The sequence below is a fragment of the Dermacentor albipictus genome, chromosome 8 (assembly GCF_038994185.2).
Source record: "Dermacentor albipictus isolate Rhodes 1998 colony chromosome 8, USDA_Dalb.pri_finalv2, whole genome shotgun sequence".
NCBI classification, from domain to species: domain Eukaryota; kingdom Metazoa; phylum Arthropoda; class Arachnida; order Ixodida; family Ixodidae; genus Dermacentor; species Dermacentor albipictus.
In genome coordinates this window covers 28,241,408-28,265,526 of record NC_091828.1, presented here as the reverse complement: position 1 = coordinate 28,265,526, position 24,119 = coordinate 28,241,408, and the positions used below count along the sequence as shown (strand labels likewise).

Sequence of the window (24,119 nt, the reverse complement as noted above, 5' to 3'; positions counted from 1 at the left end):
GTCAAATGCCTCCATTTGATGATGTATAGTAAGGCAAAGGTTGGCGACGACAGCCAGCCAGAGGGAAAGGCTTAATTTTCCAAGTTAACATGAGCCAAATACACAACCTTTAATTATACACGCATGCACCTGCCGTCTCCTATCACAGTATGAGCACCGATACACCATATAAGTGTGCTGGCAGGCCTTTAGAGCTACTTCAGATGTGCCTGTGATGATTTGAGCCCTTGGGAGCAGTAAAAGGCATGCATTCATTTTTTCTAGCAGTCCAATTTTTTGGACGTTTTCGCAGCTGTTATGGAGTCCGAAAAATCAGACGCTGACTGCAATTTGTAAATATGTGTGAATAAATCTTGTGGAACTTCCCATTCATATGTTAGCTCAGTGCACATTTGCCACTGCAGGTAAGTCTTCCATTCAATTACCATATTTACTCGCATAATGATCGCACTCGCGTAATGATCGCACCCCTGAATTTTGTCGTCAAAATTCGATTTATTTTATTTCCCGTGTAATGATCGCACCCCGAACTTGCCGCAGCGATGTGTCGTGTGCCAAGTCTAGCTAATCATGATCGCACTTACCATCTGTCGAATGCTATGCGAACGACTCTTCAAGACAAATAAAGCGGTCTGCACGCACCAAACATTGTTAAGTAGATTACTTTCATCACTTTCCGCACTTCCACGACTATAAAAAAGCTGCAACTAAACTTGCCTTTATTATGTGTAGGCTTTATAATGGTTGTGGTCAACAACAACAACACAAAAGGTGCCTCTCGATTCTTCTCATCAGCAATTGCGGGCACGCAACAAATTGCGAGTGGCAACGATAGTAGCCACCAATGATAGTAGCCACGCTTACACTGATACGTTAAAAGTGTACCCTATTCATACGCCGACGCTTGTAACGCAGCTAAGATATTCGCCCACCCTTAGCGGAAATGTGCCATATTAGGATAGTAGTGAAGACACAGATGCTGCACTTTCCACAGCATGCCGGCCACATGTTTCTGTAAGCGCGCCCATTTGTTTCTGTCCCCTCAAAGTGGACATGGCTAAGTTATTGCCGCAAACTTGCAGATATTAACGATATTACTCATTACTGATACGGAAGAAACTGGTTCAATGCAAGTAATGTACTCACGACAAGAAAAAAAAAAATCGCGTTCGGCGCATTCGGCTTGCTCCGCCGGTCGCCATTTTTGTTTGGTGTGCCGCAGCAAACGCGGGCCGGAAAAAAATTTTTTGTTCTTTTCACGAGAAATTGAACCCGCGTAACGATCGCACCCCTGATTTTGCGTCAATTTTTCTGACAAAAAGAAGTGCAATCATTATGCGAGTAAATACAGTACCTTGCTTTAATTGGATCTTCCTTTAATTCGAACAAATTTTCGGGCCCCTTCAAGTTCGTATTATCGAGATTAGAGTGTAATTAGGTAAAATGCATGTGAATGTCGCCACGTGAATAATTTCAACCTACGTCACAAGTGCTAATCAAGCTAGTTGTCGTTTACAGCTTAGCTGTCCAACCACCTTCACAGCATGGATTGGAGACCATTTCTTTTAGTCTGTAAATGAGAAAAGAATGTTTTAGCAAGCTCGTGGGTGTGAGTCATGGTACACGGTATTCTAAATCTCTCTAATAAAGCTTGACTTGCACCTGCAATGCAGTATTCATTTGAGTCAAGCAATGTATTAGCCTAAAGATTAAAGTGAGCTCCTCACAACTCTTTCGCGCAATACCATGTACTCTAGGGGTAATTTTTGTTGATTGGATTATACCGTAAAAACCGGAATATAGGTCGAACTTTTTTTCAAAAAACCATCGCGAGAAGTCGACCCTCGTCTTATATACAGGACATTGACGGAAAAACTACAGAAGTCTTGCAACAATGGGCGGATCAAGTAAACAGCCGCCTTCGCCATCGCCATCAAGAGCAGCGCGGCGTGACGACATTGTGGCACCGGCATTTTGCGTTTCCACTGTCACAAAGTTATATTGGTTAAAGGCTGCGTTTTCACATTTTGTTTCAAAATCAGCGGAAGCCGACATCAATTCACCGTTGCCTTCAAGAAAAAGGCGATTGACTATGCGGAAGCCCACGGCAACCTGGCGGCACAGCGCGAACTTGGAGTATCCGAAAAGAGCATTCGGTAGTGGTGGAGGCAAAGCAACGTATTACAACTTGCAGCAACTAAAAGAAAACATCATTTCGTGGGCGGATCGCAGCGGACCGCAGAACTGGAAGGAAAGGTTGCCGAGTTCGTCCGGGAGCTGCGTGTAAGATCGCTACCCGTGACTGCCGAATGCATCTGTTTGAAAGCAGTAGAGATCGCGCGTGCCTATGGACTGGGCAGCGAGAAGCACTTGTCATCTGACTCTAGTTCGAACAACTCTGATCAAAGGCGTGGCTCTGATTCGTAGTAGCGCTTGCGCACTTCGTGCTCGTGCCCTTCTGTGTACTGTACACCTGGCCAGTTTTTAACAGTATCACACGACCATCAACCCGTGTGTTTGTCAGCACCTTATCATCATGGCACGGAGCGACGAAATAGCGAAAGTAAGCGCATGTGTACACGTGCGCATATCTCGTTTGTTTCGCCGCTCAGCGCCGTTAATAAGGTGCTGACAAGCACGCGGGTCAATGGTCGCGCGAAACTTAAAAACTTGGCCAGGTGTACATGCCAGCAGCGTTTAAATAAATACTGTCACCATTGTGCAACCAGCTGAGTCGCATTTGTTTCAAGGTAAGGGTGTCTTTCGGTATTTTTGCCACTGAAAAATATTTTTTTTTTTCCATTTTTAGAATTCGTTAGTTGGGGGATCGACCTATATTCCGGTCCGACCTATTGTCCGGTTTTGACGGTACGTTTTTGCATGGTCCCAAGAAAGTAGTATAATCAGGGTTCCTCACATACTCTCTCAACCTCAAATGACAAGATACATGCAGATTTAAGGCAGCTTACAGGGACAACTAAATGAAGTTAAATGTTCTCAGTGCACTGCACACCACGGTCATCGTAAACAAATCACAGTATGCCTGCATGCACACCTCACTTCACAGTGTACTCAATTTTGTTGTGTAATATTAGATACACTGGAGATACATTTGTATGCGTCATGTGAGGGTAGAAATAAACTATCTTGCACTCAATAAGTTCGCAAGTGAGGCTGCAAAGCACGTTCTTACACATATGTGTTCTCAATTTCAAACCCCTATGAACCGGTTCAATGACCGATTCAATTTGGTTTGAGCTTTAATTTTTGCTCCGGAGCTGAACCTCGACCGTACTGGTAAATATACAGGAGCCTGAACCTCAACCTGTACCTGAAAACATTTCTGTTAGACACCCTGTGCTTTACCCACATCTCATTCCTGTACAGTCAGACCTCGTTAAATTGTACGCGCTTAAACAGTAGTTTCGTTTTAAAAGTAGCAGTCAAATCCCCGACTGAGCAGCCATTGTACGTAATGCGTTTTGAATCCGCATAAACCGTAACAGCTTAATGCATTCATATCGGTTAACACGTAATGTTTCCACTTTTCACCGCGAATCATGGCGAGGTGTCATCCCCATCGGACGGCGCGGCAGAACAAGCCTCAGAGATCGGAACAACGGCCTTCAAGCGCCCTGTTCGTTTGCGTGTGAAGCCACATCATTTCAGCGCCATGCCAGAGAGCATTGTCGCGTAATGCAAGCTAGGACTCGCGTTATGCTCGGATAAAAAACATTGGGCACTCAGCATAGAAAAAAAAAATTGAACATCGTTCGGGCTACTAAAGGTGGCACGAACACGTCGGTGCTGGCACGTGACAGGGATCTGCCGTTGACAATGGTGTGCAGAAATTTCGAATGCGAAGAAGGTGCTCGGCAGCTCTGCTGTGACCGGGAAGAGATATCGGCTATGAGGTTCAACTTTTCGCCATCATTGCCTCTGTTGTTGCTGAAGTGTCACTGAACGACAGTGATGATGACGACACGGAAAGCGACAGCACAGGCTATTAAAGGGGGAGGTGGGGATCAGAGCTAACTTTTTTGTTCTTTAACCTAGAGCAACGAAATTTGGCAGCCTAATATAAAGAAATATGCAGTTTCATTACAAGACCTTGACTAGTTTTCAAGTTACAAAATGTTACATGTATTCTGCTTGTGGAAGGCCTGGCACTGTAATGAGACATACCAGGGAGCTGCCTGTAGTTTTAATCGTTGCTCAAAAGAGCAGTTCCAACACAGTTCCAAAACAAATTCCAAAAATTTTTTAACTGCTGTATTTTTTTTTTACACAGAGCATCATGATCACTTTCTATAATTGTACCAGAACTTGTAATTTACAAATTAGCATGCAGAATAAAAACTAAGCCCTCAGCAAGATATTGAAGACTGTCATACCCTCAAGCACACTTTAGGGAATACATAAACACAAACAGGATCAAAATTGGTCCAGGCATTCCCATGCTACCCTTTCCACAGACAATGCAGAATGCTCAAAACACGCTTTTGAGAAAATGTCTCTCAAAGTTTTTGGAGCAGTTCACATCTCTCAAAATGCACCAGGATTGTAGTTTTTGTTGTCTTTGCTTACAGGTGACTTTTTGGGTCTCTGCCCTTTGATTCGCACAGTTCGGGGTGCCAAAGCGCAAAGTACCTAGCCACACAGTCCGAGGTGCGGATGCGCGAAATGCCTAGATGTGGGCTTGAAGAGTCGACACTTGTGTATGTACAGTCGAGTCCCGCTACAACAAAATTGATGGTGCACGAGAAAAAATTCGTAGAAGCGAAAATTTCGTTGTTGTGAAATTCACAAAGATATGGCTAACCTGAACTGGTAAACCACAAACTTTTATTTACAGAAGTCAAGCAGTGTCGACTGCTTCCCTTTTCTTCCCAGGAGCATCATGATGCGATTTTCACATTCAGCGAGTAGCTGCATCGCGACGTCGCCATACATTTCTGCATGGAAGAGGTAGTTGAAGCAGCAAATTTGAAGAAGGAGAAATGCGCTTTCGAACGAGACCAAGATGGCGGCGCTTGGTTGCGCTGTTCCGGAGATCTTGTGGCTTGAAAAATGCTGTTCTTTCTTGATTTCCATGAAATTTTTCGCCACCTTGGCTGATAAAATAAATTTTTTGAACACTTCTACATGGTTTGCAGTGATGATATTTTGGAAACAGATAGACAACGAGTAATAGAAATTGAAAATGTGATTTTCAAAAATTCAATTTCTTGGACATGTTTCGCGATGCGAAAGCCACGTCCCCCCTTAAGGCCCGACAGTGGCAGAAGTTGCGCGTATGTCAGCCTCATGAATGCAACCGTCGCAATCAGAACAGCGCCCCGCAATTAAAAGATGCCCCGCGACTTCTGCAGCGCTACCGCACTCATGCACAGAGAATATGTAACGCCAATGAGGAATCTGCCGTGTAAGCGTTTGCCGAGAAGAGGGGGCTGGCTGAAAAGCTGACTCGCAGCTTCAGTAAGTTTCAGGCCGCTATCGTCGCTGCTAGGCCGCCACGGGATAAAACAAAAATAACAGACTTTTGTCGCACGAAGTGAATAAATACTGCATGATTTTGCCCTTTCATCACATTCTCTCCGAGTTCAGTTTTCGACAGGTAAGTGGTCGATCTCATGCTATTTCGATTAAGCAGTACTACCATTTAGCGCACACTTTTTCCGAGCTCCAGCCAACCACGTTTTAACGAGGTTTCACCGTGCCATTCAGGTTTTGAGCTTCTCAATCAGTAAAGGGCACATTTGTTTCGTCATAAGCGTGATAATGCTAATAACAGCAGATTCACTGCTGTTCATAAATTGCTGTTTTTCTTTTCTTTAAACATGTCTGTCTTGATTAGTCACGCCTAGATTTCAGCCAGAGACTCACCTGAGGTGCTGCACCTCGTGCAAAAAGCAGATGTGCTCCGTGGGCGTCGCATCCGAGCGGAGGATCTTCACCACCACCGGCGTGGTGGTTGCCGGAACCGCCGGGTCGTCGTCACTGGGCCGACCGGTGTTCAGGTTCTGTGCCTCTCCACGCACGGCCTGTCCAAACCAGCCAACACCCAGCTCCTGCAGGTACTGCAGCCGCTCTCGGGGAAAGTTGGCCTGGGGGTCGTCTGCACAACAGAAGGATAGCGAAGTGCCAAACAAGTTCATCTGGGCAAGCTGGCATTTCATGGCTGTCAAAGTTTGCAACACTCAAGGAGCACAGACAGATAAAAATCTTTACAGCTTCTCCCGTACACGACTGTCCCTGCAGTGAGCCGACTCCGTCACGCACTCATGTTGTAATGTCGATTCTCCATGGCGTGTACTGTGCCCCAACAGACTCGTAGCAATGCAGAAGAGAAGAAACACTTTAGCCATAGCGGGCATTTCTTTGCATAGACGAGCGGCCGCTAGCCGCCCGGATTTCCTACAAAGGTGTGACAGATGGCGCTGCAGTCGCAAGCTGCACTGCAGGGCATCTATGCTCGGCAGTCTGGAAGTTTGTGTCTGCTTCACTGATGCAGATAGGAGCACCAGTACTTTTCTATATTGAATATCTGGGTTTCTAGCCTTTTTCGTGGGCTGATCCCAAAGAGTGCAGCCTAAAAATGTGTGACAATCCTTAAGGCAACACAGTAAAAAATGTGGGTTGTGTTCACGGGTATGAGCAGCCCAAAAATGTGGCTCAACATAGAGCAGTAAAAGCTTCTAAGCAGTCCGACATTCCTCCTACTCCCATCACACAAGGGGTGACGCAATATATTTCCATGCACAGTGAAGCACAGCTCCAACTCGCTCACTGCCTTTCATCAACTTGAACTAGACGTTGAATCGCCTTCCAGCCTTTCTCATCTCATGCCAACCAAACCATGCTGTACATTTTGTCTAGAATCTGTCTCCCAGAGTGGTACTCTCGGTCAACTACATTTGGGCATATCACTGTCAGTGGACATTGATTGGTAAAGCAGTTAGCAGAACACGCATCACTGCCAGATACCACATCCCGCAAAAGCATGCCAAAAAGTGTTCAACGTAGACTACAACCCTTGAAGTCACTGCGCATATACACATGGATGACCAAATGATCATCGGACTCACCAAACCAGTCGTGGACTGAGCTAGGAGTGCCGCCTAGCTCTCCAGAGTAGTGGGCAGGCCGCAGGGGGTGCTTGGATGGAGACGCTGGCAGCCGAGGGAAGATCTTGGGCAGAGGCTCAAAGCTCACCTGAAAGGCAAGCAACAGCAGTCAATCAAAGGAACAACTGTCTCTGTGAGTCAGCATTACTGGAGCAATACAGACAGCAGCAGAGATGCACAGAAGCTTTTTCATTTGAGTCTATTAAGTCTCTGTGTTTCAAGTTTCAAAGTCGTGTTGTGAAGGTACAAAAAATATCCTATGGCCCAAGGAAGGCCAGAAGTGAACCAAAGCATGTCCAGCCATGTATAAGAGATGATTAATGATTAGCAAAGTTAATGATTGATTAGTGATTGCATTAAGGTAGATTAAGGTGGACGAAGGAGGATTAAGGTGTATTAGGGTGGATTACGGATGATTAAGGTGAATTACAGTAGGCTTTACAAGGCTTTCGAATTCACATCTTTAGGCGATAGCTAAGGACAAATGGAATTTTTTTTAAATGTTGCGCTCACTTCAGCCAATATAAATATAGTTGAGTTGCAATAATCTAAACTCTAGGGACCACAGATACGTGTCTGAATTACCGCATAAATCGGACTACAGGTCAAGTGGGAACATAGGTTGACACCTAACCTCGTAGCCAAACAAAAAAAATTTTTTTAAATGCATAAAAGAAAAATAAACGCATTGATTCTTCACAATGTTGCAGCAGCTTTGCACCGAATTCACTGCACTGTCACCAGTAGTGAGCGTGCACGAAGCTCCCACACAAAGTCCACAAGTACACCCCTGAGCTGCAGCGCCACTGCATGACACCTACGAAATGACATTTTAATTGGGTTGCATGCCGACAGTTTTCGTTTTTATGCCCGCCAATCTCACACACTTTTTTCCAAAATTCCAAACTGCGGCTGAGTGGCCATGTTGCCATTTGCTTCGGTACAGTCTACAACTTTTATCTCTAACATAGCTGAAAAATATGTCCATGTGTCACTACTCATCACTCACTAGAAAAAACACAAAAAATCAAATAACCGCAAGAGTGAACACAAAAAATCCTGTGATGTGAAAATTTTTTTATATTGTAACTACTTCTTTGGAACCAATAAATCTTAATCTGGAAAAAAAAAAGGGAGACGCAGCGACAAGAAAAAAAAAAGAAAAACGCCAGCAATTACACTTGAATATGAATACGGCTTTGCCAGTGCATTTGCCAACATGACGTAGGTTGCCAGAAGACGAGGGGTGACATTAGCTTTCTTTTTTTTTTTTTCAACAAATTGCTCAGCTTATATTACTGTTTATACAGTACCTGATGCTGAACAAGACATACCCGTCAGCTAAATAATATGTTAATAAAACTTCTTGCTGAGCTAGTCTTATGATTATTATGATTATATTATGAATTATGACACATGCTGTTGTGAACAAATGGAACATGAATATACACACTCAACTGTGATATACACACAATTCTGTTATACACTGAAGTGCAAGTTCTTGCATTACCCGCACACATCAACGCAACCAGTGCATTCTTGAAGGTGCATCTTAACTCGAAGCTTCCAGCTCCTTGACAAACACCCACCTCACTACACGCAAGTCATCAAGAAATTTCTGTGTGGCGTATAAATTTCAGCTGGCCAAGAGCTGCTTTAGTGTTGATTTGCCAATACAGTCGAACCCGGTTATACTGAACTCGCAAAAAAATGCCTATTAGTTAGATACAAGGCATAATTCGCTATAAGCCTGCTAAAGAATTGGGCATCATAAAGCACATGCCATTTACAAAAGCACTTTATTGATGAAACTAGCTTAATTTAGCATGCAATAGTCCTGTATTTTCTTCCGCCTGGGCAATTTCACTGCCTGCAAAGCGCGCACTTCTCCACATTGTCTATAAAGGCGGAGCAGCCGAGGCTGCAACCTTCCACATTCACGCAAAAGCTCCGGACTAGTGCGAGTGTACCAATCACCTCGGGTGATGTTGGCAAAGGACCGTCGTTATTTTGCTCATTGTGGCCACTTTCATTTGTGCTCGGTACAATGTTGGCAATGTAGTCTTTGTTTTAGGGCTCTCCCGTGGTCGGGACACCATTATCTGCACTCGCAAACTCATAGACCATTGATCCCTCAACGACTTCTGGAAATTCTGACAGCTCGCTCCAAACTTCGGCGACACAGGCAATGGCTGCGTCGCATTCATCAGAATTTACATTCGCCACCGGGCATGCGGAAGCTGGCACGTCTGAAGCAATTTCGGATGGACCACTAGCACACAGCTGCCTTGACATCGCCGTGCATATGCGTCGGGTGCCACGGGCACCGGGTCGCGAGCTTGTTTGCTTTAGCCCTAACCTTCCCCTTATTCGTCCTTCAAGATTGTGCTGGGAGTGCTCCTTGGAATCTTCCCGCTGCGTAGACATCCGACTTCTCACTGTGTTCGACTCGATTCACGATTTCAAGCTTCCCAGCGAAAGGCAAATTTTGTCGCTTCGCCCTTGCCATCATGGCAGCACTGCAGGAGAAGGCCCACAAGGCGCAAACACAAAGAACCAGAAAAGCAGCGAGACCACTCACACTTCCACCATTCTGCATGACGAGGGCACAAGAGCCTCTAATTCGCTGTCTGAGTAAGCGCTGGGGGCGGGCCAGGATCATATTTTGCAGGTGGGTATCAACAGCTTGGACAATGTGGCACGGTCACGGTAGGCAGAGTGGGTGGATGTAGCCATGCCGCCGAGTTTCCCTGCCGCCATGAGGGAAAGCCAACTTCCATGGGGCACTTTTGAGCCACTTGGCGTTTGATATGTTGAGAGTCGCTGCTATTCTTGTTCGATGTATGTTTTTACATATACTCATTGTAACTATACCGTGTTCAGAAATTGTTGGATATACAGGATAATTCAATGTAAACAGGTTCGATAAAGTCAGGTTCGACTATAGTTATTGTCTTTGTCAGGATTCTCGTCACCAACTAAGTCACTTTCTTTGCAGGCACCAGTTTGCCTGACAAAGCGTTTCTGTTATTCAGTGAAGCCCTGAGTCGTCACCACGTTCCCACAACACACGACAGTGCAAACACGCCCAATCAGCTCAGTCTGCATGGAGTGCACTCTCTCGCAAAGCACTGGTGCGCACCAACCTTGTCGTCAAAGGGTGTCGGTGGTGCAGCGAAGGCGAGGCGGGGTGCGGCAGCAGCCGGTGGGAAGATGGTCACCTCGGGCGACAGGCTGCTCCGTTGCTGGGCCATGCTGCCCAGCGGAAGGTGCGGCACGCTGACCCCATTTCGCGTGCCCAGGAGCTGCACACGCGCACAGTGACCGAAGAAAGGAACCTTTCACAAATGTATAAAAAGCGTTTCAGGTGGGACACAGGTAAAATAGTTTTTTTTTTTTAATTAGCGTCTTACCATTCTGAACAGCACATTTCACAATTTTGCACCTTCTGGCACTAATGAAAGAAATGCTTAATGGCGAAGGGATGGAGAGCTGCGTAGCTCGGCACTGTCAAAACGTGCGCCAGAGAGTCAAATCTGTATCAGCCAGGAGGAATGCTTCCAGTGTGCCTGTGGCAGCAGTAGCAAATCTGGACGCTATTCTTTCCTCTTTCCGCTCCTTTTCTTTTCCTTTTGTATGGCAAACTATGGCACTGCAGCTGTTTGAAGCTCCCATCTCTCCTCTTTACACGGTATCAAAACAGTGGTATTGCATAAATGGAAAGCATCACGATTTTCTACCTTTACTTCAAATTTAAAAAATATTTTCCACCATCACAACAGAACACCTGAGATCGTGGGGGAAAGAAAATAGAATTTTAAACTTCAACCAAATCAGCCCTCTAACCACCGAGTCATACTTAAAAGCAGTGGGAGGTCAATCAAAGTGCTGGGCCGCATTTCGCCGGCTGCCTACCAGGGCGGAGAACCCTGGTCTAAAAAACAAATACAGCTTCAACACTCTCCTTACCAAACTCAATATGAATACATGGGTTGGAACCTCACCAACTTAGTGATACATCCTTTTTCTTTCTTTTCTTTTTCCTTTCTACAGCCTTGAGGGTAAATCTTGACCCTTGACACTGTGAATAACAAGCACCAACAGCTGACTGACCTTGATGCCCTCGTTGCGACAGCAGAGGCAGCCCAGGGAGGCCACAATGGCCACCGTCAGGGCGAAGCATACGGATGCCCCAATCACCCACACCGACCCCGAAAGGCTGCTCCAACCTGGAATCCCCTGCTGCTTCTCCGATGCGTCTGTGGAGAGGGAGAAGGCAATGAGAATGAGTTCACTTGCATTCAATTCACTTGCACATTCTTTTGCTTTTATATTGAATTATTTTCCTTTTTGCCCCCATATTAGAATGTTCCTTCACTCAGCACTCAACCTCGACTCAAGAAAGTAGACAGCAGTGCCGCCTATAGATAGAAGTGGTCACTACAGTTCATGATCATCCTTAGCTATCCTGGAGAAGTTTATAGTCTTCATCAGCCAAGGGATGGCATTGTGCTCAACTCCGTGGAATGGAGGAAGAGCTAGGATTCTAGGATATTTTTTTTTTACAATACATGGGTCAGTCCTTTCACAGCTCTTCAATGCACGCCCTCAAACAAATCACATTTGCAATTCAAGGCTCCTCATACAGATGAGGCGCATGTTTGTAAACTTCACACAGAGGGCACTGCAAGAACAGAACACGTAAAGTGCACAATAGGGGATGCCAAATCTACACCCCATCGATGGCTCCCTCAGAGTAGCAGAACCTCATCACACAGCCGGGAACAACTGCAGGGCTGTAAACACGACACGAACCTTATTTCGCACACCATATATACAAATGCAAGCACAAATGAAATTGTGATGACACCACAGTGGAGGGCACCAGATTCATTACAGGCCACCTAGGGTTCCTTTAAAGTGCAGCACACGAGCCTCCTTGCATTCCGCTCCCACTGAAATACGGCAGTCATGTCCAGAAATTAAGCCCATGCCACAGGCACTGAGCTACCATGGCTGGTAAGCAAGAAAAAGCGGAGTCGAGTGGCTCCACTTCTCTGTTGCCTTTCTATTATGTTATTGTCACTGATCACGTTAACCCTCCGAGGGTCAATGCCGTAAATATACGGTGCTGCAAAGACGACCCAAACAGGCAATGCCACATATTTATGGCACCATCTGTAAGTTTGAAAACCACTCCAATTTTTCAACACTTTGCTGCCCAGCAAGTGGTGCTACCCTGCGTGGATACAAAAAAAAACTTTTTTTTTTTTTGCTTCATAGTTGTTTGGTTTTTATCCCAGGGCTTCTTTATGCTGGCGTTCCAGTGACCTCTCGGACATCTGCACATGCGATGGCACACGGTGGTTAGTTTTGGCGTCATTTCGTGGGCTGTTTCCATTTGTTACGCTCATAAGAACTAATGTGTATCCATTTTTTAATCTCGGAAAGGGTCAACACTAGATGCTTGCCTGTATATTGCTTACACGGGTGCGATTACATCTGTTCACAGGCGGGCACTGGTATATACAAACAACGCTGTCGTATACAAATGATCCTGCAATGCCTGCATTTTTTCTGTCAAGACTCACAACAACTGATTACACCTTGTTGGTGATGGAACGAAGGATTACTGCAAGTTTGTAACTTGTTTGGTTTTTCTGATATGCACACAACCATGGAGTTTTCTTGCATGCACTCACATGCACGGTTCGATTATGATGTAGGCATGCGCACTAGTTGATCTGCTGCAAGTGAGTCAAGCGGTGCTTTCTCCAATTCACACTACTACCCAAGTGCCAAATCTGAACATATCTACTTCAGAGTACTATCTGCTATTTTTATTCTTATTATAAGTATTTATGGAAGCCCATCTGTATTCATGAATAAACAATGCAAGTTTATGCATGGAATTTTTAAATTTTTTTTACTCTATGGTCACACTAAAAAAAGTGTAAATTTTTTTTTTAATTAGGTGTCTTAACATTTTAAATCTGCAATAAAAAAGACTAGACCATGGAGGGTCGCATTTGGCGAAAAAAATTGATCCTCAGAGGGTTAAATATTATTTTGAAAATATTGCATAAGTTGACAAATAGTATATAATGCACTGGATGATTTGGCAATCAACAATGCCTCAATTCCAAATTAGATTATCCTTTCCTGTCTAGAAGCGTGCCAAAAAAAGCGAAACTTGCTGTGGCAAAGTACTCGCACCAAAAGTGCCACTAAATATGCTTGTCTTACTGGGTTATCATACAATCATCGCTGCTGCTCTAATTCCCTCCGATTTTCATCCAAGTGTTTCTTCAGACAATCCAACATACAAAGAATTAGTTTTTGTCGCCCAAGCAAACGATTCGTCTTCAACATATGCCTTCAGCCTCACATGCCTAATATTATGTATATATTTGTAATTACCTATGCCATTTGCACGACAACTTTTTAATGAGATGTTTGCCTACATTCTCCTGAGCAGCAAAAATCTTCTCTCAAGCTTCTGTATACTTTCAGTGAACACTCATATTAATCTTGTTCTCAAGTTTTTTTTCCTCATTTAAGTTAATGTGCCATATTATGTGGCTAGGTGATTCTGAGTCAAGAATAGTCACACACAAGCCATGAAGCCTATGCAGACAAGAATTTGAAAGGAAAAAAAAAATGCCAGAACACAGCATTTACAGCAACATTGAAAATTCAGCTCAAAAGCCCCTATAACATCTATTGTTGAATTCCAATGGCGGAGCCGGAGCAAGTTTTTCTGCTCGTTTCGGAGCAAGTTTGTTCCAATGACATAGTGAGGGCGGGAGTAAGGTGTTCCAATGAGAGAGTCGGAGGGGATTCAGAGCGGGAGTCACTCTGTGGAGCAGAAAAAGATGCTCCGCCAAAATCGGCGGAGTGGACCGGAACTCTGCGTGACGTGTTTCCTTTACCACGTTTGTCTGCTGGGAGGCGCCACCGGTAACGACTCGCGCGGAAGCAAAAGCTGCTGCACGCTTGGCGAGATATGCATTCCGCACTTTTAAAAAAACAACAGGGGAACGGCGCTGAAGAGACAAGTGACCGGTGCGGCTGTGCTGGGAGCAAACAGCGGAACGAAATGACAACACGCAAGGCATCCTGAATAAGTCGGAGATAGAAGTTCCGCTTCCGCCTTGCTCCGGCGGCGCAGGTTGTGTTCCACTCGCGTATTTGGAGGCGTTGCTCTACGCCAGAGTCGAGTGCTCGCTCGCGGAGTCCGTCGGCTGCTCCGACCCCGCCATTGGAATTCAACATATGATTGTCAAAGAAAAAGAGAAAACACTTAGAAGCCCGTACAAAACAATAAATTGCAGGTATTGCTACATTAAGAGACATTACCTCCTCCCTCTATAGGATGTCCAGATGCTTGGCAGACCAGGACCAGCAAGACAGCCAGGCCTGCTGCACTCCAAAGACTGCCCGTGGTTGGCATGATGGCTGCACAGAATACAGCGCAGGTGTTTAAAGCAGATTTGTGCATAACAAACTACATGTAATGACATGCAGTCATTCATTCTTGCCCATAGTTAATTGATTGATAACTTTTCCTTTTGCTACCTAGCGCTTACTCCGATTCATTATTTCTTTCAGCAACGAATTACATGTAACCAGTTGGTTTATTGACAAGACAAGCTGTAACAGGTGACACCACTTTGAGCACTTCAACCTGGCGGGAACTACAGTGGAATGCCCGTGGTCATGCCACACAGTTGCCTGAAACATGCACATGTTCAGGAAGGTAGACCTGGGTGCTCAGTATTTGTTTCCCCATCAAGCACTTCACCGGATGTAGGCCTACCAATAGAACTGGTGCTGCTCTGGCTCAATAGCAATGACCACTCTGGATGTTGATGGCATGAAATCATCTATGGACTAGTATTTGAAATGTCGGTAGCATTCCTGGGGAACTTCATGCACTTTTCTGTATGTCTGTATCTAACCTCTTTTATGCCAACTTGCCAGCTTTGTATAGGTGCCCAGCTAGACAAGGCAGTACTAGAAGCAAGAGTGAAGAAGCCAACTACAGAGAAGTTGAAAAGACGGCATCAGCCGAATGTGGAGAAAGAAGCGAACAGAGTGGGCACTGAGCAAGGAGCACTGAACTACAAAGAAGTGAAAAATATATTGGTGCCATAAAACTGAAGTCAGCTGCATAGAAGTGAAAAATTTGGCAAATAAAGTGTGTCACTACTATGCTTGAACGCTAAGCACCCTTAACACTGACATTTATCATGAGATGGGTTCTGCCGAAATTTTTTCCAGCTTTTCATTGGCCCCGCCGGGAGCCACAATAAACTAATGCACTTCATAGAGGACCTATGTGCAAGCATCACTACAGTGATTACTCCTAATCTCATTTGCAAAGCTACAACGCCATCCCTCCCTCCAGCATGCACATAACAGAAGTTTCCAGCATTGCTGCTGATGTCTTCAAAAGAAAACAAAGAAAAATGAGCAATGAAAAATTTGAAAAGCAATTCTTGCTTTTCAAATTTTTCATTGCTCATTGCTCAACGTGTGAAGGGCTGCAGAGGACGCACTGCACAAACCAGGTCAGCTCGTTCTGTTAACTGTATTTGTGCAATGTAAGTAAAGGTTGGTGGGAGGAAAATGATGTAGAAGTGATAAATTACTATTTAGCAATTAGTGAACTGCTTTAGAGGGGCAGTAATTGTCACCTGTTGCTTTTCTATGTAGCATGTACAAGGCTGGTTTAAAGGCACCACAAGTCAATTTTTGCCATTCAACAACACAATGTAAAGTATGAGCACTTCTTGTTGGGGTAGTTGGTGACACACAGTTAATAGAGGGGCACATACGAAGACATACATAATCCTGTTTACTCCATTTGTGTAGGTTCCAATTTGCACACTTCTTCTAACGGACATTGTAAGGTGTAAGGTGAACAATGTTCTAGTTAGTAGCAGCGCTGAGTCACTGTTAGAAGTTGCAGGTACTATACGTCCCCCTTCTGGCACATAGAAGAATGACAGTGAGTATGAAGGTTGGGGAACACTTCTTAAGATATACTAATCTGATAGTTAAGAGGGTCTAAAAATGCTGGACATGGTGTCAACATTATTGCGATGTCATTACACAAGAGAAAAATTTGCTGCCATTGTGTAGCAAATATGGCTAAGTTGACGACATTGCTCATAACAAAAATGGTAAACAACAGTGGCATTTCTTCATGTGTGGAAGTTGCAGTGGTTGCAGGAATGGAGCAAGTTAGTGTATCATGACTTCGTGATGCATTCATCCCCCAGGTACAAAAACTGAAACTGGTTTGTGGACAACTATTGCAGTAAATTATTTAGGATGCAGCATGCTCGCCAGTATTTCTTCTAGCAGTTAGAGGGTGTGAACCTTCCCTTGAGTAAAAAAAAAAGATTTAAATATTTTATAATGTGATGTAAGTACAGTCGCGGACAGAATATTACGGACCATGAAATCTAAGAAAAAGCTGAATATCTCCGCAACCTCACAACGCAATCTGGTATTTGCATTTTGGACCTCGACTAGAATATGCTGACAACGTTGTCGTGGGCAGTTTTACTGGTTACTGCTACAGGCTGCTCGGTAATTGAACGTTTTCGGAGATCCCGTGGTCCATTTTATTCTGTCTGCGACTGTACATCTTTGTTAAATGGACCATGTCATATGAACATGTGGTTCATTGTCGATTGCCAAGGGAAGGGAAGTAGAGTAGAAGCTGGCAGAATTTTTTGTGATGATGGTAATGAGACCGCAAAATGTGCAGGGTGGCCTGTTCACACGGAACAGCTGTAACTGGAGACCAGTGGGATTTGTCCTGCAGTTGACTCCCATTCGGCTAAAGGTGATGCTTAAAAACACTCACATTTGAACATTGCAGAATTAAGAATGGACAGACATATAATATGTACACATAAAATATAGACAGGAAGCACAAGCCGCCTGCCTCAGTCAGGAACAGAAAAGACACGAGGATTTTAGATTTTAAAAAGTGAGGAACATTTGACATGACACTAAGTGAGAAGCTATCACTGCTTTATTTCAAGCACCTGAGCTTTTACTGGCCAGAGGTTCAAAGGAAACGCTACAAGCAATAAGCAAGTCATGTCAAGCAATGTCAACTACCACACACAGAAGTCTACCACTAGCAACATTCACAGTCTGTGAATGTTGCTAGTGGTAGTGCTAGTGGTAGTGGTAATGTTGAAAAATTCTGGGACTTTTATGTGCCAAAACCACCATGATTCCTTATTTATTTATTTGTACAAACTGCAACATAATAAGCACTATAGCAGCAGTGGGTTAACAGACGGAAGTTATACACAGAAAAATACCATACAGCATTAAGGGTAATGTCCTAAGACCATACATCTTGGATTCCAGACACTAAACTTCGAGGTGAGCATGAACGAACAGACCCAGGGTAACGAATTCCATTATTGTATGGAACGAAGGAAATAGCTGAATTTAAACATATTAGTGCGCGCAAACTACGGCATCAATTTGTGATATCTCTTCGATGACTCTGGTGCGAGGTTAGTATAGTTGTTTCTTGAAAGTCATACGGAAGAATTGACAATGCTCTGCAAGAAATCTGACGGTGCTATGTGGCCATGTGAATAGAGCGAAGTTAAATTCAAGAATCGAAGTGAGCAGATGGTGAAAAGTCACAATCATAATGGTGACATTCAAATCTTGCAGCTGTTTTTCTGAATTGCTTCTAGCTTGTTCCAAATGACAGATGTGTAGTCAACAACAGGACGGATTAGCGATTTATATAATAGCAGCTTAGTATCTTTTGGAGGGTTGAATAGTGTACGATGTTGGTAACCTACTTTTTTTTAGTGCATTGTTACAAATGCAATCAATGTGATGAGACCATGACATGTTATGCTTAAAATTAACACCGAGACATTTACACATAGATACCCGAGCCACAGTGCAGTTATTGAAAGAGTAATGAAGAAGAGGAGGAGAAGATTTTTTTTACAGGACATAAGGGCGGTTTCATCAAAGTTAATGTTCATTTGCCAGGTGTTGCACCAAGTGCAGTACCCAGCCGATGACTCCTGGAGGCAGTAATGATCATTAGAACAGCTAATCATCTCAAATAAAACACAATCATCAGCATAAAGATGAATGTCAGAAAAGATGGTAAGAAGCAAATCATTTATGTAAATTAAATAAAACAGTGGCCCAAGAAGAGCCTTGGGGCACTCCAGATGTTACATCAATAGCAGTAGAGTCAGTCGAGCTGTAAGAGACAAACTGGGAGCGAAGTGAAAGAAAGCTTGTAATCCAGTTAACTAGTTGAGGATTACTTAGTACAGTTTTAAGTTTAGCAAGAAGTTTAAAATGTAATACTTTGTCGAATGCTTTAGAGAAATCTATAAATTTAGTGTCAACCTGGTTGCCAACATCAAGGTTAAAGAAAACGTCATGCATAAACTCAATCCCATTGTCATACTAAAACTGTGCCTAAGCCCATGCTGTATGTTAGATAGCAGGTTATGTGATTCCTGGAAAAGCACTACGTCTTTATGAATGAGATGTTTTAATATTTTGCATGACTGTGATGTTATTAAAATCGGTCTGTAGTTCGAAAAAGACTGCTTATAACCAGACTTATAAAGAGGAAGCATGTTAGCTAACTTCCATGAAGGAACAGTGGAGATGATGATAAAGATTTGTTGAATATGACCGTCAGATAGCTTGATGACCCCAAGGAATAGCGAACCAAGAATGCATTGTGTATGCCGTCCTTTCAGTGTCCTAGTTTATTACGAGGTTAAATGCCTTCATTGTTTATGTCAATGTCACTGATTGCTTCAGAACAAATTATATTGGTGGGAGAAGGAACGAAGTTGTTATCGGGTACAAATATGGACTGAAAATATTTGCTGAAAGCATCTGATATTACTGATGGATCACTCCTGACACATGACCGATTTTGAATTTATCAATTACGAGGCATGTCATAGTGGGGGACTGACTTTGAACATCTGGTGTTCCTTTACCGTGCCTGTGAATCACGAACACAAGCATTTTTGCATTGAACCCACCACCTTGCATCAAGCTTGCAACCTTGAGCTCAGAAGCCCAATGCCATAGCTTAATAGCTATGGCATTAAGCTAATGCATTACGCATAGCTAGTAAGCCACCAGAGAAGCTCAAGCAGTGGCAAAAACCATGGACAGGACACAGGTCTTTTTTTGTATTGCCCATGTTTTTGCACCGTCTGCACTTTCAATGGGATAAACTGGACAGCCCAATTTCTTGCTGCATTTGCATGCAAGTGCAAAATGTAAATGTGCCACCAGAAACTTGTACCATTAGCCTTCACCAATATTTCAAGCAGAAAAAAGAAACACAGCAGCACTTCTAAATGTAAATGGTTAAAACAAAAACAGTATGAAGCATACACAAACACATGTGCAAGTTTGTTCCTGGTGTCATCACGTTTCTCCCAGTGAAAAAAAAAAAGAACAAAAACAACATTTAGTGGAGCTTTTGTCCACACAAAACATCCAGTTTAAAGGTGACTCAAAAGGAGACAATCACGAGAAACATTATGCCAGTTTGCAATACTAACTGGTAATTCCTTCAATACTTTATTGGCATTTCTACGACAGAAAGATGTCAATCTTCAGTGAGGTAAACTGAAGGTAGAACATCTATTTTTTATTTTCATGGCCAAACAACTGCACGTGTGGTGTTAGCAAGAGGGATGCTGTCAGAATTCGTGGTGTCATGGAGGCAATGGTGCGAGAAAGGTCAAGATAGCATTGCCACAGAGCTTTGCTTATCACGTGTGGCTTATCAAGCTTACAACGATGGCAAGAATAATGCACGCAATATTCATGATGATGACAGATAAAGTATTGTACCAAGGAAACACACTGAGCTCTGAGAATAGCTGCAGTTCGGGAAAGGGGGCACCCACAATGGCTTGTAGCTATTGTGGCTGGGAATTGAGAACCAGCAACCTCAAACTCAGCAGCACTGCATTAAGGCCACTGAACAAAAATGGTGAAAATATAATTTGGTATTCAAGAAAGGTAAGTTAACAATCTAACTCACTATGCATTTCTCTACCGTTCCACTGACTCAAGTTTTCTTGATGCTTCAAAATCCTAACCTTTGCCATTCTCCAAGCCAAAACAAGAGGCCAGTATCACACATGGAAGTTTCCGGTCTCTCGTAAAATGCAGCACTGCCGCTGATGCATCTAAAAGGCATGCTCGATGGCGTAAGTAAAAGATAATTGATAGTGCCCAACCAACCTTTGCTCTAGAAAATTCCTGATACCCTGGCCTGGGGGTGTCAACGGGCACAAGGTTCTAAAACAATAAGGCATACTGCTCTCACTGTAAACGATAAGATCTCTCGCACTGGTCAGCATATCAGAAACACACAGTGGGGTGCAAAGATAAGAGCCGCTATCAGGTAAGTAAATGAACATGGCAATTTAGACAAGTTTGGGAAAATTCTTAAAATGCCACCAAAATGTAATCATCAGTGAGTGCTCGTGTGTTTCTTCAGACAATTGTTTCACTGCAAACAACAGGAAGAGTGATATTTAACAAGAACATGTTGCAGTTTTGGTCTTGTACACTGTCTTAACGTACATGTCACATTTCAGTGAATTTTTACAGAAGTATGCGTTATAATTGAGTAAATACAATACTTGTTAGGTTCTCAAGAATACTGGGGTTTGAAGACTCATAAGAGTACTGGAGTTGAAGTCTCAAATCCTCTTCACAGTAACCGAGTTCTAGAAATCAAAGGTATGGGTTTTTTCATTTTATTATTTTTTTTTATTTGCTGCTGCTGCTGCTTTGAAGTTTGTAAATCTGCGAATAAAAGTTACTTCTTGCAAGAGACAGTTCAGAATGCAAAACAACACACACCGCGTCAAACTGGCCTGCCCGTGATTACCAACAATATTGTTGAACAACTTTTTCTGGTTGTGCAGGTGAAGCCCTTGCACGAGCACAAAAGTACCCAAGATGTCAGGCTGAGTTTGGTTGCCACTTTGCTTCCCTGACCGCATGTGATTTGTCTACATTCCTGAAGGCAGTCCTAATTGAATCCTTATAAACAAACATTTGCTTTGTCCATCTCCACACAGCCATTCATTGCTGAAGTTTTTCACGAGTCTCTGAGGGGGTTATGCGGCTGGCCAGTGCATGACCATTAGATGAAGAAGGAATCTTGCTTTTTAGTGATGTGCAAAACATGCACCTGTTTCACATTTACTAAAGCTGAAAAGAGCAAGCCAATGAAAGACCTCCACACTTCATCCCAAAATAAAGTGCATTTTTTTTGTAAATTGAGAGCTACAGCCAACAAAACAAGTTCCCTATTTCTCACGTTATAAAGAGCAAGAAACTTTTCTTTTGCAGTTACTTTTGCCCTGCACCAAATACAACTTAACAAAAGTAAAATTGTTGGTGTCATTCCTAAAATTGCAAACAAGATTTATAAAGTGGGAATTTTAATATAATTTCTTAGAACTGGCAAGTATGCAAAAGTGGGATCTACCCATTAGCTTCATAACAATTTCCTTCTAGCATAGGGCAGCATATCGGACAGCCATCATTCTTATCAAAACCTACCCTTTTTCTTTTTTCACTTGTCTAATATAGATGTTGAATCCACAAGCACATATTTCGTAGGCCTTCATTAGTAGCTCTCGACACACTCAGTAAAAGCACAAATTCTGGTGATTTTGCTGCTTTCTTGGCTGCTTCTTTAAAACTGCAATTAAAAATTTGCAGATTTTGAGCGATTCATTGTTTTTCTTCTACACAAAACACCAGCAATTAGGCTACAGTTTCATTTATCACAGTTCATGCTGCAATATTGCCAGAAACAAAACAAACTTAAACGGCCTAAAAGGAATTAGTACCTTTCCTTCGGTAAGAAAAGGGCAAAGAGAAACCTTTACCTTGGGTTTTCTCTGTTCAATAACCCTATTAAAAAAATTACCCTAATCATCTAATAACTAAAACTTGTTTGATCTCTATTCAGCCAGGTAAATAGTAAACAAAAATTATCCAAGCAGCAGAAGAGGCCTCAAAAGGAAACACTATGTTTCAATGGTAGACCATGTTTTTTTTCTTTTTTCCCCCCAGCTTGGTTAATGTCAGCTAAGACACCCTGTATACTTCTTAATGATATTGGTAAGCAGCCACGCATGAGTTGAGAATGCCTGCAATATGGACTCCAATACAGGATTCCTGTTAACCTGCAGGTTTTCTTCCTCACATGTAAGTTTTCTGCAGGTTTTCTTCCAATCACATATAAATGCATTCAAGGGGCTCATCCAGGATACTATCAACTTCATGGAGTGTTGCCATATACAGGAGAACGGGTACCTTCTCTTCTGTGGCGATATCTATTGCTGTTGCCACTAATCTCCAGCTGTAATGGGGCAACCAGAGTAGAACAGCAGAAACACATTTCTTAATATTTCCATTTTATGCAGTTAAAACTAAACAAGAATTACATTTAGTTACCCCATATACATGCAAGTATGTCACCAAGCGCACCTTTGTAACACCGTCATTGCTGACCTCATTAATATTACTACATTTCATGCGCTGACGTTCCTGCATAACAACCGAACAATTTTTGTGCATAAACATAACAAAGAAGAGAAATATGCAATGAGGTTTAGCTTTTGAAATGTTTTTAAGTTGCATTATTCACACTGTTAACCATTTTACTCATCATAAGGTTAAGCGAAACTTAAATTTTCACCTAGGACGCTGTTTTACGGAAGGATGTCATAGTGTTGGCTTTCCGGGAAATAGGATGTGCGCTAGACGTATTACCTCAACCTAGATTACTACATTTTCAGAACTGTAAATCCGCCAGTCTCGCAGTTAGCAGCGACAAATCCCGAAAAGGCATGAAAACGAAACGGGTGGTGGCAACAACTAGCAGCTTCCGCATTAACTTTCTGATGCAACATAGATTCCGGCAACATCTATTTGTCGATTGTTTGCAAATGAAAAATTATATTCCGTTCAAAAGTACATCAACACTATAGATCGATAATTTTGGTCGTAAAGACAGCGTAAATACGTGAAAATTCAATAAAATCAGAGACTTCAGACGGACACAATTGCAGCTGTGGTTTGTGTGCAAAGTTGACCTTCATTTTCCCCACTAACAAGCAACCTTTTCAGCCAAAGTAATGTGCGTACAATTTAGAAGAAAGAGCATTGCCTTATATTAAGCATTTCTATCTAAAGAATAGTGTACGCACCAAGGTTATGAAATCAACAATGAAGGCACGGATGGAAGTAGTGACATTTAAAATGTGCCGCATACATTTTAAAACACTTTTGGTCAGATTGGAACTGTGCTGCAAGTTTGAATAATATGTTCAAACTGTTTCAGTGAAACGAGTGCGAAAGTAGACGGTTGGGTATTTTTGCTTGGTGCAAGTATGCAGGGGGTTCACTTCTTGCACTATGTTTCACAATTTGTTGCACAAGGCACAATTTTACAGTGGGCGGATAGGTGCGTTTCAAGCTGGCTTGACATGGAATAGTTGATGTTCTGATATCCGATGTTCCTGCACTAGTTTTCCCATGGAGTCCATATTCTCTAAACATGACAAAATGCACTAATGGACTGACAATTGCTAATCCATTTTACAGCTGTATGCTTTTTATGATTCTGAGATGCAGTTGAAGTAAGTTTTAAACCAACAGAATCAGTTAGCTCCTGAAAGAGTTAAGGCTTCTGATGGGGCTAGTTAGAATCACATTGCTGTGAAGCAGTGTTCTATATTTATACAAAACAGCACATGAAGCAGTATTAACTTAGATGAGTAAGCACTTGGACAAAGTCTGAACCTCCCAGCCTAAAGCTTTCCCCACTCATCCTTTTGTCTGACAACCTGACGTAAAATCTGTAGTGGCTTCAAAATATACAGCACAATTATCTTGATATTACAATTT

The 24,119-nt window shown here is 42.9% G+C and overlaps 1 protein-coding gene across 1 annotated transcript in view; it reads right to left on the bottom strand.

Moving 5' to 3' along the window:
- LOC135905248 (serine/threonine-protein kinase LMTK1-like) overlaps positions 1–24,119 on the bottom strand; it is an 89,493-nt gene that overhangs the window by 63,046 nt on the left and 2,328 nt on the right. Inside the window, exons 2-6 of the mRNA XM_065436259.1 lie at positions 14,487–14,585; positions 11,241–11,386; positions 10,274–10,432; positions 7,089–7,215; positions 5,887–6,118 (exon numbers count right to left, since the gene is read on the bottom strand). Of these exons, the coding sequence (XP_065292331.1) occupies positions 5,887–6,118; positions 7,089–7,215; positions 10,274–10,432; positions 11,241–11,386; positions 14,487–14,580 (758 nt within the window). The 5' untranslated portion in view covers positions 14,581–14,585. The remainder of the gene's footprint in view (positions 1–5,886; positions 6,119–7,088; positions 7,216–10,273; positions 10,433–11,240; positions 11,387–14,486; positions 14,586–24,119) is intronic.